Genomic DNA, 19,502 nt, shown 5'->3' with positions numbered 1-19,502 from the left:
CAGGTTCCATCTAATATGGTTTGTGATGGAGGTAGAATGTCTTTTTAGCAAAACCTATAGTCTTGATTTGCAGATGGGAATATCTGTCATGGTTTTCCCAGTCTCTTCCATGGTTACTCTTCTTGCTGATTTGAGTTTTGTTGACTGAATTCGAATCCCAAGTGTTTAATGTTGTTATACCTATGTTATGATTTAACCCCAGCCAGCAACTAAGCCCCACGCAGCCACTCGCTCACTCCTCCCTAGTGGGATGGGGCAGAGAATTGGAAGAGTAGAAGTGAGAAAACGCATGGGTTGGGATAAAGACAGTTTAATAGGTGAAGCAAAAGCCGTGCACACCAGCAAGGCAAAGCAAGGAATTCATTCCCCACTTCCCATGGGCAGGCAGGTGTTCAGCCATCCCCAGGAAAGCGGGGCTCCATTGTGCGTAACAGTTACTCGGGAAGACAGACGCCATTGCTTTGAATGTGTCCATCTCTTCCCCCTTCCTTCTTCTTCCCCTTTATATGCTGAGCATGACATCATACGGTATGGAATATCCCTTGGGTCAGTTGGGGTCAGCTGTCCCGGCTGTGTCCCCTCCCAACTCCTTGTGCACCCCCAGCCTGCTCGCTGGTGGGGTGGGGTGAGAGGCAGCAAAGGCCTTGGCTCTGTGTGAGCACTGCTCAGGGATAACAAAAACATCCCTGTGCTACCAACACTGTTCTCTGCACAAATCCAAAACACAGCCCCTACCAGCTACTATGGAGAACATTGCCTTTATCTCAGCCAAAACCAGCACAGCCTAGTGAATAGTTGACTGTTGTTCTTTTCTTCCTAAAATATTGGAAGAAACTAGATGTGTTGCCGAGCAGGGGCTTCTCTTTTCATGTTTTGTTGGCATGTTGGCCCAAGTGTGCACAGCAGTAGCTTAATTCCACAGGTATGTTAGCTTTTTGTCCTGTAAAAATAAGAGTAGCATTAACAGATGGGATTTGTTTGGTGTTTTTTTGTCAGAGGGGATAAAATTTTTAAGGGTTTCTCTTATCCAAGTGGACTGCTGCTCAGCTCCTATCTCTGCTTTATTTCTCCACCAGAATGGGAAATGAGCTGAATTTATTGTATGGAAAAATGGTTCATACTGTCAACACAAGAAGCTAGCCATTGAGCTCTTTTCTCTCATATGCTTGTAAAACTTCTGATAAATATGGTAATCTCACTTAGGACACAACTGTTCATTATTACATGACAGTTAGAACAGCATAAACATGAGTTGAAATGGAAGGCTGCTTTGAAAATGAAGACAGTGAAGTTGAACTAAACCTAAAAATGTTCCTCTTCTGAATTAATGGGGAAACAAATTAGTGTTTGTAGTGCAGAGAAAGTTTAGCAGATACCAGACAGAATTCTGAATATCCTTCCTTTTTCAACTATTGTTCTCTAATCTCCTGTCCTCAATCAGAGAACAATGGGAGCAAATATATGTATGTGAGAAAATGTTTTTGGTGTACCATAAAAGACAAGGAAGATGGTTAAGTTCAGATCTCACGCATAGGGTCTTCTGGAAAAGATCAGCTGGATTGGGCGAGTTTGTTTCTTTCAGAGGGTGAGATTGTATCGACCTTCTGCTGTTTCCTCATAAGCATAACTATGCTACCTGTAAACTGAGAAACAGAATGCAAAATGTTTAGTACTAAATACTAGAGCAGTTCTTACTCTCTGAGGTAATTGATGGTCACCCCTGAATACAAGACTGGCTTAGTCAACAGTAGATAGCTGAACAATTAGTCCTAAATGATCCTGGAACCCAGAATTATTCTGCTGAGGGCTGCAAAGTGTTTGGTGGTCATACATATGTGGCCCAGATAAATAAAAATCCTTACTGCCCCTGTAAAGCCATGCCACTTATACCCATTGAAGAGGCTGACTTATGTTAACTAAATGGCAATCTGTATCCTGGAGCTATCAATAGGATGGGATTCAGGTTGCCTGCCTCAATGGAGGCATTTGGCCTCCAGCTGTTTCAGAGGGTGAGTGTGAGTTCATGCAACTCGTGTCCTATCTGCCAGCTCCCCTCTGTTGTCATGGTGTCTGTTGTGGCACTAGATGAGATGCTTGCGTTTAGGAAGCTGCATCCCTCCCATGGTTCCTTAAGACCTCTTAGATTTTTATAGCCTCACAAAAATGTCATACTCATGCTCAAATACTACATACTCCTTAGAGATGTAACAGAGTGAAGTATGTGTTTCTTTGGTCACATTTCTCACTTGATGAAAATACCACCTTTATCTATTTCATTCTGCCTTTAAGTGCATGAACCTGAGGAGTGTCTGTGTGATGTGTCCCAAGCAGTTGAAGGGTTGCATCTTAAATTTCTGTGAGAAGTTTTTATGAAAATGTCAGCTCAGCAATCAGATCCCATAAAATGTCACAAATTATTAGGAACAAAACAGAACCCCTCCACCCCATGGTCTTCTCTAGCTCAAAGCAATGTAGTAGAACTTGCAAAGATCAGAGAAGGGTGACGAGGGAGATCAAAGCTCTGAAATGACTTCCATCTGAGGAACAGCTGAATAGCTTAGGGCACTTCGTATTGGAGAAGAGATGAATGGTGGGAGGAGAATACCACAGAGACCTTTAAAATCAGAAGTAGCAAAGGGGGAATAAATAGAGAACAGTGTTTCTTTGTATAAGAACTTAGTGAGCATGACATTTAAGCAGTATAAACCTTCAGTTTGGAAATAGTTTGAGGGGTTCTTTCATGAATTTGTCCAGTGAGGGCTGTGAAATACTGCCTTTGGTAGTCTTCCTGAACCACAAATTGTTAGAAGCTGTGAGAACGTTCTAGAGAAGTGTCACTGCATGCTTCACTCTTCTTCTGTACTTTCTGAGGTGTATACTAGAAACAGAATGCTCAGCTAGAGGCATCTTTGTTCTGACCTCATGGTCATTCTTGCATGTCTTTGAAGCACAGTTAACTGCACATGAAAGAACTCTGAAGGAAACAGGATTCTTTCATGTGCTTTCTAGTGACCTCATGGGCAGAAAACGATGGCAGCCACACCAAAAAGGACCTGTAAAATTCAGTTTCTTATATGTTGACATATTTTTGTAAAGTACAGCATTCATTTGTAGTCTCTCCCCACTGAAGCAGAGTTGTTTCTAACAGTTTTTACAAGATATAATGCTCAGACAATTAATCTTACAACTTTAAACAATAGGGTTTGCCTTAATTTTTTCTTTTCATCTTTTTTTCCCACATTATTCCAGTGGTTAGATTAAATTCTTAGATGGAAAAATTCATTCTAGCCACTTGAATTTTCAGAGGGTTATCTTTTTCTCATTTCTTACTAATGATAAATTTTGATCACTTCATAGATGCTCAGCAAACTGCTGTTGTGATACATAAGAGCAATTTTACTAGGGTAATTCTATTTTGTCTTTCAGGCACAACTGGTACTTGATTAGAAAAACCAGAAAAATTTATTTATGGTTGCAAATTGCTTGTTGTGTTATGCAATGTTTGCTGGCAGTTGCACAGGTTTAGTGATTAGGTGCTGATAAGTTTCTTTTTCTTTAGCTTTAAATATGTGATTTGTGGAACAGGTTTCATAATAGTAATTCATGTGTCTAAAATTTCACTACAAGGAGAAAAAATGTGATGGGTAGTGAATAATTAAAGTATTCGGATTTATATTACTTGCAGTTCTAGAACATGGCATTAAGCAGATAAGCACAAATTTAATTGTTTTTTTGTTTTTTATGTTCTGTTTGGATAGGGAGACTGTATTTAATGTTTGTACTAAATTATTTCCAGAACTGTTCGTCAGATGGCCCAGGAGCAATTCTTTTTAATGGCTACCAGGTGTTGCATGGGACAGAGACCTCTCCTTTTCTTCATTACCCTCCTGTTTACTGTTCTAGGGGTAAGTTTTTAGAGGTGAAGGCTTCAGTACAATGTGAAGACAAAATATCTGCAAGAAAAGGCAAATTGCTATTAACAACCGTCACTCAAGTATAGATTCCTTTTGACCTATAGGCAAGCAGCACAGTAGACTTCAATTTGAGTTAGATGAGGGGGAAAGGGACTCTTGCGTTTTCTGATAAGAACATGAACAATAAGCTTTCATTTGATCTTCAGTGAATGCTAACCTTCAAGTAAAAGTCATTAGCAGATTAAATAGATACCTATGCTTAATGTCTTCTTTTACTGGGCCTTCCAGGGCTTTTCAATCCTGCATGCTCGTGGCTCTCTTGAACATTTGATCACTTCACTGTTTGTTTCCCATTCAGGTATAGAAATTGATATTAAAACAGTCCAGAAGTCACTCATTAACAATAAATACAATTGTAAAATTCTAAAAGGTTAAAAATGATCTTACATTTCTTTCATATTTACTGCCAATTTTAGGGAAAGTATGTTAATGTTGCACTATAAGTAGAAGTGTGTGTGAATTATATATCATGTGTTTTTCATTTACCTAGAGTACTGCAAGAGAGAGAGCTAAGCATTCTGGAGACTACTTCACTCTCCTAAGACATCTTCTTAACTATGCTTACAACAGTAACATTAATGTACCCAATGCTGAAGTTCTTCTCAATAATGAAATTGACTGGCTTAAGAGGATTAGGGTAAGTTTTAGGATGAATTTATTTCTGATAATCAGCTTTTTGCTGCTTTGTTGTTAAGTACAGTTTTAAGCTTGGAAATGTATATTATTTAGAGTATCTTAACTTTCTCTTAAATGGCAGGATGAAGTAAAAAGAACAGGGGAAACAGGTGTTGAAGAAACTATCTTAGAGGGTCACCTTGGAGTAACAAAGGAGTTGTTAGCATTCCAGACACCTGAGAAGAAATACCATATTGGTTGTGAAAAAGGAGGTGCTAATCTCATTAAAGTAAGTTAAAGTTTTTTGACCTATGGAGTTGTTTTGTGTTTTTTTAATTTATTTTTTTTTATGATAAATAGGTAAAAAGAAGCTTCGCGTCTTGTGGTCCATAACCATAAAAGGTCCCAATGTAACTGTTTGACGAGGGCTTCTAATTGGAGTTTAATATTTTAATTTTTTATTTTTTTTTAAATTACACATTTCAATCGTAAGAGTACTTAACTTTCTCATTCTTTGGAACCACTGCATATGGAGTTGCTGTGACCTAGTGAGCTGTTACTCCAAGACTCGGCAAACATCACACAAAGGATAGTGAGCTAGATACAGGATAGTTCTGTACAGGACTGCTTTCTTTCATTACCCCTGTATTGTCTTTTCTCCACGTGTTCTTAATTAGTGCTATTAATGTTTATGGCAGGTTTGAACAAATGCATGGCATCTGAGTGTCTCTTTAATCAGAGGTACAAAGAAAACACATCTGATAACATACAGCAGCAACATTGTGTTTTTCAGCACTAATTGATAAAGAGCTTTGTAGATAATACTGGTTTGGCAAAAGAAAATTTTTACCAATCAATAATAAGACAGATTTATTTTTAACTTGCAGTGGGGGTGTGGATTTGCAGGGAACCACTTTAGGATGGAGTTATTCTGTTCTAAATTTAAAAGCTCATTATAGCGTTGGTCTCAATTTTAAGTCTTTTTTTAAGTAGTCTGGTCCTCAGACATTCATTTATATAATAACTCTTATTCTGTTATAAAATAGTGTGCGTTTCTATGGTAACAGGTGTTTTATGTTCTTTTGTTTTTTTTCAGGAGTTGATAGATGATTTCATCTTTCCAGCATCCAATGTTTATCTACAATACATGAGAAATGGAGAATTGCCTGCTGAGCAGGCCATACCAGTCTGTAGTTCACCAGCTACTATTAATGCTGGCTTTGAGCTACTAGTTGCACTAGCAGTTGGATGTGTCCGAAATCTCAAACAGATAGTAGACACCTTGACTGAAATGTATTACATAGGTACAGCAATCACTAGTATGTAATGCTTTTAATTATCTATTTCCTACTTTTTAATGTATATATTATGTATAGGGTTTGCTTATATTATCAACTGAACTAGATGTTAGTTTGTGGTTGCTTTTAATGTTGCAAAATCAGGCTGTCAAAATCTAGAAAAGTTTCTCAGTGTAGCCTTTATTTGTTCTCCTTTATGCAGTAAAAGTACTGACTTGCATTACATGGTTGCATCCAGGTTCCTGCCCCAGTCACACAGTATGACCCTTCCTATCCCAATCTCTGGCTACTCCCCTTTGTCCCTACCAGCTCCCAGGAACCTCATTCTGTCTGTATCTTCTACTTTTGTTTCATCGTTTCAGGCTCTGCCTAACCAATCCCAGAACCTCATCAGGTATCTCCAGCTTAGTTTTAGTGCCAGTCTCTTGGTTGCTCACCTAATTTGTCATCATTGTTCACACGCAGACACAGGTCCACTGTCCTGATTCCCTTTTTAGTTCTGTACTCATTCTCTGCTTGTCATAGTCCTCTCTCAAATGTTTGTTCTTTCAGTTTTGGCATTGTCTCAGCACAGCTCTGCACTTAATCTTTCTCCAGTGTAGAAAAAGTACTTTATAGCAATTGCAGTATGTACAAAAACTTACAAATGTTAGTGTTTCAAAAGCTGATAGTCAAATGAAGCTTGACCTGATTTTCACAAGGATGGCAAAAAGCTCATACTTAACCAAGATTTTGTTATCAATAAAGCATGACTTTATTAAAGACTTCTTAAAAAAAATAATATATACTTTCTTAAAACCAAACAGGAACATATTTTCTGCAACCCTAAATGGGATAGCCAAACCATTTTGGCTGTAATATTAACAGGGGTTGGGAGGGGAAGAAACCAAGCAAACCCAAGCTCATATGGGAAGACAGCTGAAAGAGCTGGGGTTCTTCAGCTTGGAGAAGAGGTCTTCAGGGAGACCTTATTCTAGCCCTTCAATACTTAAAGGGGGCTTATAAGAAACATGGAGACAGGCTTTTTACCAGGGCCTTTAGTGACAGGACAATGGGCAATGATTTTAAACTGAAAGAAGGTAGATTTAGGTTGGACATGAGGAAGAAATTCTTTATGATAAGGATGATGAGACAGTAGAACAAATTGCCCAGAGAAATTGTGCATAACTCATCCCTGGGAAGTGTTCAAGGCCAGGTTGGATGGGGCTTTGCGCAACCTGGCAGGGGCTTGGACTTGATCTTTAAAGGTCCCTTCCAGCCCAAACCATTTTGTAATTTAACTTGTAGAGTTTAGCAAAACTATAAGCAGCTAGAAATAGTATCCCCCAGTGGGAATTGCCCACTACCTCTCACAATGGCCATGCTACTTGCCCAGTTGGTGGTATCAGTGAGTTATTTGGGGTTTTTCAATCTCTTCCTGTTTGGTTCCATCTCAAATGAAAAGTGCAGCTTTATGGTCCTATCCCGCTGCCCTGGCCTCAACCTTTTATCTTCACCGTTTTCTGTCAGGAAGTAGTGTATTTCTTATCACCTCACAATTAGAAGCATTTTGTGACATTTCCTTCCACTCAGATACTTGATAAGCACAATAGAACGCCAGATCTCCATGGTATATCAGACAGAGTAGAGAACACATGTATGAACTGTGCATGCTGTGTGTTTCATACACCAAGTAAAGCTTGCTTGTAAACATGCATGCTCTCTTACTGTCTTTTACATCAGAATTTTTTGTGCTAAAACCACAGAACAGGTTAGCATAGGAAACCTGTGATCATAAATGTACTCTGAAGAGATGAGAGAGGTCTGAGGGAGAAGACTCGGGAGAAAAAATCTATTACAAGTCATATAGATAGCATTATCTAAAACTGCTCCCCATCGTGGCAAGGATAAGTGAGTCATAAGTGAAATACTGTTATTTTAAAAGTATTATAAATTTGTGAAAGGCATATAAATTGGTTATATATTCTAGATTGATTCAACTGAATTCTTCAGTTAAGAAACTTGCTGGTATTGAGGGAAGACTTCTGATTTATGCATAAATAGACTGAATTTTTGTCTGGCCACCTTTTTAGTTATGCAAGAGAAGAAAATGGTATAATGTTAAGATTACAGATAGAACTATCTTTCGTAGAAGTTGGGTTAATTTTAGCAATTAAGTTTTCTGGTGGAACATTTGTTTTATTAAACTGCAGCGTGATACAGACTAATACTAATTTTATACAACTGCCCTTTGTACTGCATTGATGGTCTAATTCTTTATAACAAAATAGTTTCCTTACCACATTCTTGCATTCTGCTCTTTTCTTTTAGCTTGTGAAGCGCTTACAGAATGGGAATATCTACCACCTGTTGGACCTCGACCGCCAAAGGGATTTGTAGGACTGAAAAATGCTGGTGCCACTTGTTACATGAATTCTGTCATTCAGCAGCTGTACATGATTCCGGCCATCAGGAATGGGATTCTTGCAATTGAAGGCACAGGCAGTGATGTAGATGATGACATGTCTGGGGATGAAAAGCAGGACAATGAGGTAAATTTAATTATGTAGAACTTGCTTATCTTTAATATAGAATTCTTTTATATGAAAAGGTTATAACAAATTTCAGTTGCTAATCACTGTGCTTTCCACTGCTAGCAGTGGGGACAATAGCATAATATTCCTTACTTGAATAGGCTCGCTGCCACAGAGGCAGTTCAAAAGATCCAAGTAGCAGGGTTTGCAAACTTCCTCCTCATGGATTTGTACTTGAAAGCACCAGAATATTGTGTCCAGTTCTGGGCTCCCCAGTTCAAGGAAGACAGGGAACTACTGGAGAGAGTCCATTGGAGGGCTACAAAGATGATTAAGGGACTGGAGCATCTCTTTCCTCTTACGAGGAAAGGCTGAGAGAGCTGAGTCTGTTTAGCCTGGAGAAGAAAAGACTGAGAGGTTATATTATTAATGCTATAAATATCTAAAGAGTGGATTTCAAGAGGATGGGGCCAGACTGTTCTCTACGGTGCCCAGTGACAGGACAAGGGGCAACGGGCACAAACTGGACCACAGGAGGTTCCATCTGAATATGAGGAAAAACTTCTTTACTGTGAGGGTGACCGAGCACTGGTACAGGCTGCCCAGAGAGGTTGTGGAGTCTCCTTCTCTGGAGATACTCAAAACCCACCTGGACGTGATCCTGTGCAACCTGCTCTAGGTGATCCTGCTCTAGCAGGGGGGTTGGACTAGATGATCTCCAGAGGTCCCTTCCAACCCCTACCACTCTTTGAATTTGTATACCGCTTCTGCCACCAGAACTCCATTAATGTGTACAAAGACATTATTTGTTTCTTCAGATGAGAATATGAAACACCGTAGATGGTTAAATTAAACAAGGGATACAACTAGCTATGGGATAGCTACATATCAAAGTTAATTGCACAAATTTTCTTCTGCTTTTCAGAGCAATGTTGACCCGCGAGATGATGTGTTTGGTTATCCACATCAGTATGAAGACAAACCAGCCCTGAGTAAAACAGAAGATAGAAAAGAGTACAATATTGGAGTTCTGAGGCATCTCCAAGTAATTTTTGGACATCTAGCAGCTTCCAGGCTACAGTACTATGTACCAAGAGGGTTTTGGAAACAATTTAGGTAAATAGAAAATTTAGTATTGATGTCTGTTCACTGCACCACTGAAATGCAGCAAAACTAATCCTAGTAGAAGAAATGATAGTGATGTTAAGTGTAAATTAGCAGAACTTGTGCATCATTGTATGTTATCCTCCCTTTTCACCACTCTGTAGAAGACTGTTAATAAACCGAAATTTAAACCAAGATGGTTATTTTGAATTTTAGCAGTTCTTAACCTTGATATTGATTCTTTGAATTAAATATGAAGTTATACACAAAAGCTTCTTTTTACTTACCAGTAAATAAGTGTCAGGGACAGAGTAACAGTTGGTATACTGTATCACAAACCAATAAATAATTTTGCCTAGTAAGAAGGAGGGAATAGCTTGAATAATATTTTTTTAGAAAATAAATTGTTGGGGAACAAAAGAAAAAATATTTGACAAGAATGTGCTTTTGTTTTCAGACTTTGGGGTGAACCTGTAAATCTACGTGAACAACATGATGCTTTAGAATTTTTTAATTCCTTGGTGGACAGTTTAGATGAAGCTTTAAAAGCTTTGGGCCATCCAGCAATGTTAAGTAAAGTTTTAGGAGGGTCCTTTGCTGATCAGAAGATTTGTCAAGGATGCCCACATCGGTAAGTGTTTAAAATTCTCCTTTCTTACCAAAAAACCTGTGTTTGTATCCTTATAAAAGGGACTAAAAAGTCAAGAGTGGAGTTTTTGTGTGGTTTTGGGTGGTGGTGGTTGGTTTGGGTTTTTTTTAAAGCTAATAGAATTTGCTGCCCTGTTTTTTCTACAGCCTTAGCATTAACTTGTCTTCAAGTGCCTTGAAATACTTATTATTGTTTCTACTTAGCAGATTGTATGTGAAGCATTGTGTATTGATCAGGGGAGGAAAAGATAGAGCTTTTTCATGTTAAAAGTGAAAACAACTTAGGGACCAAATGCAATGTGTAAAATTTTAAGATACGGTCAACAGCTCTTGCTGTCTTCTGTCTTGCATAGTGTGTGGATAGAGCTGATCCAAGTATGAATCTTTAATTCCAGTGAGTAAAACCCTGTTTGTACTTACTGTGTAAGCTGTAATTAAGAAGAATGATGTAGAAAGTTTTTCTTAAGATTTCTGCTGTATTTTTCATGAACTTTAAATGTAAATACTGAAATTCAGCTTCATGTAGGGTGTGTAAAAAAACACCTATACCAAATCAGACTGAAAGCCTGTAGCCCACAGACAGTGGTGATCAAAGACAAATTCGTAGCGAAAGAATAGAACTAGGCATTGTACAGTTGTACTTCTCTGGACTTCCTCTGTATCCCCTTTGAGGTGGATGATTAGAATAGCATGCAAGATTCAAGATGGTCTAGTAATACACTTGTTTTTTGTTCAACAGTTGGCTTTTTTATTATTGCATTAAATTTTCTATCACCAACAGCTGGCCTTCTAACTATTCACTACATCTTTCAGATCGTGTGTGATTCTTAAACGATATAAATTGCTGCCCATTAGCATTCCAAATTCTCTTTATTGTGAAAGTTGACCATTTACTGTTATCCTTCAGTTAGCAATTAAAATACAGGAAAAAAACACTGATACAAACTGATTTTATTGTGGTAATCTTTCAACTTCAGTTGAGCCCATGCGTGAATTAGAAGAACTTATAATTGGAATATCTTAGGTTTCATGGGTTAAAATGTGTGACCAGAAGTAAGTGGAAATATTGCAAGATTAAATGAAAGATTTTATTTTATATGCAATGTGTAATTAAATGGAAGATGCAGATGTGAAGCAACATGAGTTACCATTCATTCCTGATATTATGTACTATCCTGAAGTATTATCTGTCTCCTTGGAACTCTACTGGATTTGCATAATTGTACTTCTTAATAAAAATGTAGTCCCATGTAGTTTAGGGAGGAGAAAACTGATGAGAAACTGAACTATTGGATTGGGGTATGACAGATTAACAGCCTTCCTAAATTTTTAAGTTATTTAATAGATGAATGAATATTACTGTTTTGGTCGAAGTGTTTCTAAATATCAATTTATTCATGGTTATAAAAAACTTTGTATGCTTGATTGCATATCAAAGAAAGAAGCCCTGTGTGGTTATGTTGGAATAGATGCAATTTTTAAAATTTATTCATCAATTCTTTATCTTTAAAAATATATAAAATTGTTTCCAAGATGTCTTGACTGGTTGTCTCTCAAGCATTGCTGGTTCATTGCTGGGAATTTGGAGGTTATATCAGAACACAATAAGTCAAAGCCAGTCATAAATGTGCAAATTTTACTTTTATGAAGACAGCTGTTCAGGTTTTTTCAGATAGAAAAATAAAAAAGTTTGGGGTTTTTTTTAATATGTTTTGAACTGCTGTCTTTAGGTATGATACAAAATTTGTGTTTATCAGTCTAATTCCTGGCAGTAAAGGTCAGCAATGGAAAAAGTACTCTGCTTTGCTATCTATGCTTCTCTACTAGCTTAAGTTAGCCAAGAGTCTGTTGCACTAGTTTAGCTGCTTTTAAAAACGAGATGTGCTAAAAGATTCAACTTCTACAATCTTTTCAGTGAACTTGAGACATAGAAGTCATTTCTATGATCTTCATAAAATAACTGTCTTTAGTGCAGATTAAAAAATACAATGTGCAGATGCTGTAATGTAATTGTAGGAAGACCGCAATAAAAGAGTTCGTTCTTTTTTTTTTACTGCTTAATTCCTTTTGCCAGAAGTCGACATCAAATCCCAAAGAAAGCTTTTGTAGTAAGGTGCTGTGTAGCACCTGTAAACATAAAGGTAGAAACGTGTTCAACTTTTCTTTTATGTCTGTCCATTGGTAGGTACGAATGCGAGGAATCCTTCACAACTCTGAATGTAGATATAAGAAACCACCAGAACCTTCTTGATTCTCTGGAACAGTACGTCAAAGGAGATTTATTGGAAGGTGCAAATGCATATCATTGTGAAAAATGCAACAAAAAGGTAATGATTCCTTATATATTAAACTTGTGTACAACTGTGACGTTATAGCCCTACAAAGTTCAGTCTTAGTTCATGTTCAGGGAAAAAAGTTAAGTTCAGGGAAAGAAGTTAAGTTGCTTAATTGTCAGTAAGAGCATATGAATGGAAACTTAAGAACTGATAACTGTTCATGTCCTTTTTTAGGTTGATACAGTGAAACGCTTGTTGATTAAGAAGTTGCCTCCAGTTCTTGCAATCCAGTTGAAGCGATTTGATTATGACTGGGAAAGGGAATGTGCAATCAAGTTCAATGATTATTTTGAATTTCCGCGAGAGCTGGACATGGAGCCTTACACCGTGGCAGGTGTAGCTAAATTGGAAGGAGACGATGTAAATCCTGAAAACCAGATAATACAAAATGAACAGTCTGAAAACGAACACTCTGGGAGCACAAAATACAGGCTTGTTGGTGTACTTGTACACAGTGGCCAGGCCAGTGGTGGACATTATTACTCTTATATTATCCAGAGGAACGGTGGAGATGGTGAGAAGAATCGGTGGTATAAATTTGATGATGGAGATGTGACAGAGTGCAAAATGGATGATGATGAAGAAATGAAAAATCAGTGTTTTGGTGGAGAATACATGGGAGAAGTATTTGATCACATGATGAAACGTATGTCCTACAGGCGCCAGAAGAGGTGGTGGAATGCTTATATTCTTTTTTATGAACGTATGGACACAATAGACAAAGACAATGAACTAATAAAATATATTTCAGAACTCGCTATCACCACTAAACCCCATCAGATTAAAATGCCATCAGCCATTGAACGAAGCGTACGGAAGCAGAACGTGCAGTTCATGCATAATCGTATGCAGTACAGCCTAGAATATTTCCAGTTCATAAAGAAGTTGCTTACTTGTAACAGTGTCTACTTAAATCCTCCTCCAGGTCAGTATATTAGTACAATAGTTATGGACTAATTTTGTGCAAGAAGAGTTTTGATTTCTGTTGTCAAGAATTTGTCTAGCCAGTGAAAATTTTGTGCATTCTGCTTTGAATACTCTGTCTTTCTGGACTTCAGCAGTTAAACGTCTGTTGAGTTGTTCATCATTGACAACATGCCAGAATATTTAGCAAAAAATACTGCAATAAATTATCAACTATTAGTCAGCTTATGTACTAAGTCATGTTAAAATACTTAATTTTGTGGGTTGTTCTGTGGAAGACAGTTCTCAAAGGTGAGATGCTGAATTTCTAAAAAACAGACGTGTTAGCCTCTGGGTATCTGTCTGAAAGCTTTACATTTTCAAATGATACATTGTAGAAGCTAGAGGCTGTTTTGATCAAGTTTCCTGTTAAAATTGGAGCACAATGGGAGAGAAAATAGTAATCTGGAGTCAGTTAAATTATTAAAAGTAAATTGCTTTTACGTTGTCTACATGTGAATATTCTGATTTTTCTTTAGGACAAGATCATCTGTTGCCTGAAGCAGAAGAAATAACTATGATTAGTATTCAGCTTGCTGCTAGATTTCTCTTCACCACAGGATTTCATACAAAGAAAATAGTCCGTGGCCCTGCTAGTGATTGGTATCCTGTTTCTTAACAACAATTACAGTTTTGGAAGTTTGATGTCTGTTAAAAGATCCTAGTTATATACATATAACAATAAAAAGTGTTAGTGGTCTGTCCCATTTTTCCCCATCCCCCAAACACATGGTCAGGGTGCACATGAAAAGGCCGGGGCCGGGGGGGATTTGAACAGAAAATACTGGAAAGAAACTGAGTCTTAAAATAAGCTGCTGAACTTAACAGCTTCAAAATTCGTTTTCAAACAGAGCTTAAATCTACCTTTTAAAAAGAATAAAGGAGTAGTATCTATCATTAGTGCAAAACTAATAGGTTATGCATTCTGATTTTAATTCAGAATGGCTTGTCGATGGTTTGAGTAGTTTTAAACAAAGCTCTTTTCAACTAATTTTTGCAGTTTGTATTCTGTTTCTGAAACACGTATTTTAGACTCTCTTAGTAGAGTGCTTTAGTACATTGCTATAGGGCCTGTAATTCAAAACTGTACTATAAGAAAAAATACAATCTTATTCATAGCACCACAGCATTCTGGTCTTTAAGCTAGGTTATTCTGTGCTGGGGAGAGGAGTGTGGGTTACTACTGGTAGAACTAGAGAGAAAATAAAGTAGTCATGACCAGTAGTTTACCAGCTACTAGTATGTAGTTGTGTAATACATAGCAAATATCTACCTCAAGTTTTTCTCCAGTGGCAACTTTCAGAGTAGGTAAGTTAGTTCTGTTATTTTAAGAGATGAAGAGTTCAAATATTTCTGCAGGAAGGAGGACAGTCACACAAGACCCTCTCTGCAACAGATTGTTTACTCTTTGGGGTTTGGGGTTTTTTTAGATTTCTAAATGACAATATAAATTCTTGATAGGTTACATACTTAGTTACCCGTCTTATATGCAGTTCATGAAATCTACCTCACACATTCTCCACTGCTCATCCTCTCCCCCAGTTCCAATACAGGGGGATTGATGGCTGCTCAATTTGTGTTGAGTAGTAGTTCAGGAGTTAGGGGATGTCATCCTGTCTTGGTTCTTAGGAGTGATAGAAGTAAAATGCTACAGTTAAATGTTAGGTTTTTAATTGAAGTATCTTTTTTTAATTTGTGATTGCTAGTAACAGAGAGTATCACTATAGGAATTACAATTTATCTGATTGTAAGCATTTTGTGAGGAAAACAGTTTGGGAGTCACGTTTAACATGTATTTTCTTAAAATTCTGTAAAAGTATATGCCTGCCAAAATTCAGTAATGTCTGCATTTGGTCATAATCTCTCAGTTGTGTCATCTTCTATTTCAGGTATGATGCGTTATGCATCCTTCTTCGTCACAGCAAGAATGTACGCTTTTGGTTTGCACACAATGTCCTTTTTAATGTTTCAAACCGCTTCTCTGAGTATCTTTTGGAATGCCCTAGTGCTGAAGTAAGGGGTGCGTTTGCAAAACTTATAGTATTTATTGCACATTTTTCGTTGCAAGACGGACCATGTCCTTCACCTTTTGCCTCTCCTGGACCTTCCAGTCAGGTATTTAATTTTCCAACGAAAAACTTTTTGAACTTACTCTTACTTCTTCATTATAAGCATTTAATGTGAAGTCGATTCTGTAGTAGATGCATCAGTGTTAACAGGAGAGCTTTACAGTCCATTTTGCACTACATATATCATGTTAACCAGTTTGTGTGAGAGTTGCTGTTGGAGGGGTTCAGTTGCCCCTCATTTATAAATCTCTGTGAAGGCTAAGTAGTGAGAACTTTTAGTTGAGTTGCGAGTGTGAAATCTGCAAAATAAAAGTTGTGGCTTAATGTGTAGGGGAATGAACCCTTGTTTTTCATTTAAATAAAAAAAAACAAAACAACAACATTAGCAGCAAAAAGAAAAAGAAAACTCTAGGAGTTTCCTCTAAATTTTCTTTCCCTGTATCCTGCAACATTGGAATTGTCAAAAATTGTAACTTTGCATAGGAATAGACAGTGAATTGCCTAATTGTATACACCTAGAACTGACAAAAAAAAAGGCCAAAACCTTAATGTAATGCTTGTCATAATGTTTTTGTTTGGACTGTATTAAAATTTAAAAGATCAACCTTTTCTGAGCCTTTGCTAGACATGTTTTTAATATCTACAGTAAGACAATTTGTATTGTTCCACTTACCTTCTCAGAATGTTTTCATTACTGTATCCAGTGAAAGAATTTGTATTAAGTTAAAGCTACATATGCTTTGACAGTGTTTTGTTTCATGAGGTATTTGAGATACACCTGTAGAGGTGATTTGGTTGTCTGTCTTAGTCTATGAAGTTCATAGTGGAACTGCATGTGCTTTTCTGAGGTTTTAAGCCTAGCTGCTATTGGAGAAAAAGCTCAATTAAAAGCTTCTATACTTGCGTCATTTCTTGGACTTACATGGTATTCAGTGATGTGAATCTTATTCCCTGTATGTCTGTCTTTGCATGACGTACAGAAGACCAACCAGCTGCTTGTATGAATCCCATATCTTTTTACGAATTCTGCTCTCTGCCATAGTAGAAAGTATAACCTAAATAAAGATTTGATAGGTTCAACCACTAATATTAAAACTTTTTTTTATAGGCTTATGATAACTTAAGTTTAAGTGATCACTTACTGAGAGCGGTACTAAATCTTCTAAGAAGGGAAGTATCTGAACATGGGCGCCATTTGCAGCAGTATTTCAATCTGTTTGTGATGTATGCCAATCTAGGTAAGCAAATCACTCACACTTACTTATGACACTCTAATAAATGAGTTTTATTAATGAACCAATTACACAGGTAACAGCAGGAGAATCCAGTTTTTCAGCCTCAGGCAGATTTATCACTAAATGCCGTATAAATGCTCTCTAGAGCATCTGTATTCCTCCAGTTTGGACTTTGGGGCTTTAGTCTTCCTGCCATCCTTGGAAGATTAACACAAGGAGCTTGGAGCAATAAGTGTGTGTTATTCTTAGAAGGTGTGGGGGTGAAAAAAGGCAAGAGAGATGATGCTTTGTTCAGGGCTCCTTTGCAGGGAGGTCATGAGACTCAAGAAGCATGTGGGGCTGTCAACTGGTTTGAGCCTGAAGAAGTTGAGGAAGATAAAAGTTCAAAAAAAGAGATGCATGATTCTCTTTTATCGAAATGTCAATAAAGATGGTCATGTTTTGTCTATATCTTCCAACTGTGCCCTTTTAATATTAATTTCTTTAGTTCACAGCTATGAATGCAAAAGGCTGACTCTGTATTTGTCTTCCCTTTAACGACTCTTTGGGAGGCTGAGGAGATAGCTGAGTTTGTATGTGTTCTTAGATATCATTGCTTGCCAGAATGTTTTCACCATAGACACCATATGAGGTAAAAGAATACAAGAATCAAGACATTCCACTACAAATTTATCAGGTATTGTAGTTCTCCAAGATAAACAGGCAAGAAAAGCCAATGTTTTTGGAATATAGGAAGGCTTAAGGAAAATTCGGCCAGGCTTGAGACAGTGATTCTTTTCATAAAGACTAGAGTCCTAAATTTTCTGACAAAAGATTAAATTAGAGATTGAATATGATTGCAAATGAATTTTTTTTAGCACCTTTGAATGCAAGACTAGTAGGACTGCCTGTGTTTGCAGGTGCTACACTTGAGGCCCATTATGTACATGCTATACTATAACTGAGATGAGATGATTATCAGTTTTGTGGTGATCCACATGAAATATTGGCTGTTGCACTTCCAGCATCACCCATTTTTATTCAGGATCTTAATTGTAGCCAGCATTATGAAAATAGAAATAAATACAGATTTAGAAGTACACAAAAATTTGTATTAAATTCTGGATTTTGTAAGTTCTTTGCATAGAAAGTCACTAGCCTGTATACTAAGAATAGAATAAAATAATACTAATAGTATCTGAAGTAACTATTCCAAACAAAAGTTGTTTTTGCAGTTAAACAGAGATCGGTCTTGTTCACGTTCAGGTGAACAGCTGTGATCATGCTTTCTCTTGCCATTATCAGCATGCTGAAAATTCTTGATGATTGAATAAACTGTTTCTCAGGTGGATTCATCCATTGCTGCTTTATATATTTGCCCTGAGGAAGGGCAATTAAGAGTAATAAAATGCAAGTCAAATAAACAAAGGATTGCTTTTGCACTCTCAGGTTGGTGAGGGTTCACAGGTTCATACCTAGTGAATTGTCACAGAGCTCTACATTCTTAATTTCCCCAGCTACTAGGGTCTTCTCTCGGGGGCCTGTTTCTCATTCATGTGTGGTAGCCTATGTGACAAAGCATCTTTCTCTATGGCAAGTTCTAAATAAGATACAATATTCTTCCATAGCAGAAGAATCCTCTCTCCCTCTTACTCTACATAAAATGATGAAAACATCTTGTATTAAAGTAGTATGAAGCTAGGAGATCCAGTTCCCTTGGAAATTTTACAAAATGCCCATAATACTGAGCAGCTCAGCCATTGCTGGTTTTTGACTCATGCAGGCAAGTTATAAATGTGAATTTCTGTTAGATAACTTTGTGGCTAAAGTAATAAGCAAGTGTATCAGTGCAAATGGAGTTAGTTCAGTATTTCCACATAGAATTGACACACAGTTCTGATATCTCATTACAGAGAGATGCAATTCTTCTGCTCTAACTTATGTTTTCTTCTTTACTAGCTTTTCACAGTCAGGCAGTGCATTTGAAGCCTCTGACTAGGAAAGGGCTCAGAAGCCAGATGGGAAAGCATAACTAAATTTTTTTTCTGGGTCATTGTCAGAGTCTACCCCACAAAGATAAACATGGAAATATTAACCAGTTGTGCTTGTCTTACTGCTGTTAACTGAAAACTTCTGTATGGATGTAGAGTGTTCATCCAGCAAAAGCCACAGTACATCGTTCCTGCAACACTCCAAATTCTGTGGAAAAGATTAAATTATCTGACATTTTGAGAAATCAAAGAATACATTGTTCACATCAAAGCAAGCAAGAGATCAGTTCTACAAAGGATGTAACTGCAAAACTAACATAATCAAAAAGATACTATAGAAGAGCTCTAATAAGGTGCTATCTGAATTCCTCCTTCTTATCCGAAAGATGGTAGGTAAGGTCCAGTTGTATTTCAGAATAAGAAAAAAAACTTGGAAATGTATGAAAAAATCATGACTTTTAACCAAATTGAGAAACACCATACAAGATCAGAAGGGACATAGTGAATTTACTGGTAAGTGCTTGTGTAGTATGTGTGAGGTATTCTTACAGTGAAACTAGGTGTATGTTTGGATTTTTTGGTTGGTTGTGGAGGTTTTCTCATTTTGTTTTTTTGGTTTTTCTTAAATTGATTTTGTCACTCTTATTTGTACTTACTGCATAGTGTGGCACAGTTGGAAATGTCTTAAATTTGTAATTGATGTGTATAGGACGTGGTGAAAAAATAATGAAATATACTGGGAGGGTGTTCATCCTATCCAGGGACTCACATAAAAAG

The 19,502-nt window shown here is 37.2% G+C and overlaps 1 protein-coding gene across 3 annotated transcripts in view; it reads left to right on the top strand.

Moving 5' to 3' along the window:
* USP9X (ubiquitin specific peptidase 9 X-linked) overlaps positions 1-19,502 on the top strand; it is a 113,246-nt gene that overhangs the window by 77,996 nt on the left and 15,748 nt on the right. For 2 of the 3 annotated variants that reach the window (XM_075774088.1, XM_075774097.1), the window contains 12 exons: positions 3,797-3,905; positions 4,465-4,611; positions 4,732-4,878; positions 5,686-5,908; positions 8,198-8,418; positions 9,326-9,516; positions 9,962-10,135; positions 12,338-12,479; positions 12,663-13,413; positions 13,931-14,054; positions 15,341-15,566; positions 16,629-16,758. In XM_075774088.1, coding sequence (XP_075630203.1) covers positions 3,797-3,905; positions 4,465-4,611; positions 4,732-4,878; positions 5,686-5,908; positions 8,198-8,418; positions 9,326-9,516; positions 9,962-10,135; positions 12,338-12,479; positions 12,663-13,413; positions 13,931-14,054; positions 15,341-15,566; positions 16,629-16,758 — 2,585 coding nt within the window. The remainder of the gene's footprint in view (positions 1-3,796; positions 3,906-4,464; positions 4,612-4,731; positions 4,879-5,685; positions 5,909-8,197; positions 8,419-9,325; positions 9,517-9,961; positions 10,136-12,337; positions 12,480-12,662; positions 13,414-13,930; positions 14,055-15,340; positions 15,567-16,628; positions 16,759-19,502) is intronic. The other variant, XM_075774106.1, reaches the window with a different exon arrangement.

This window comes from Balearica regulorum, chromosome 1 (assembly GCF_011004875.1).
Source record: "Balearica regulorum gibbericeps isolate bBalReg1 chromosome 1, bBalReg1.pri, whole genome shotgun sequence".
NCBI classification, from domain to species: Eukaryota; Metazoa; Chordata; class Aves; order Gruiformes; family Gruidae; genus Balearica; species Balearica regulorum.
The sequence above is the reverse complement of the archived record's forward strand: the minus strand, read 5'-3'. Positions and strand labels throughout refer to the sequence as shown.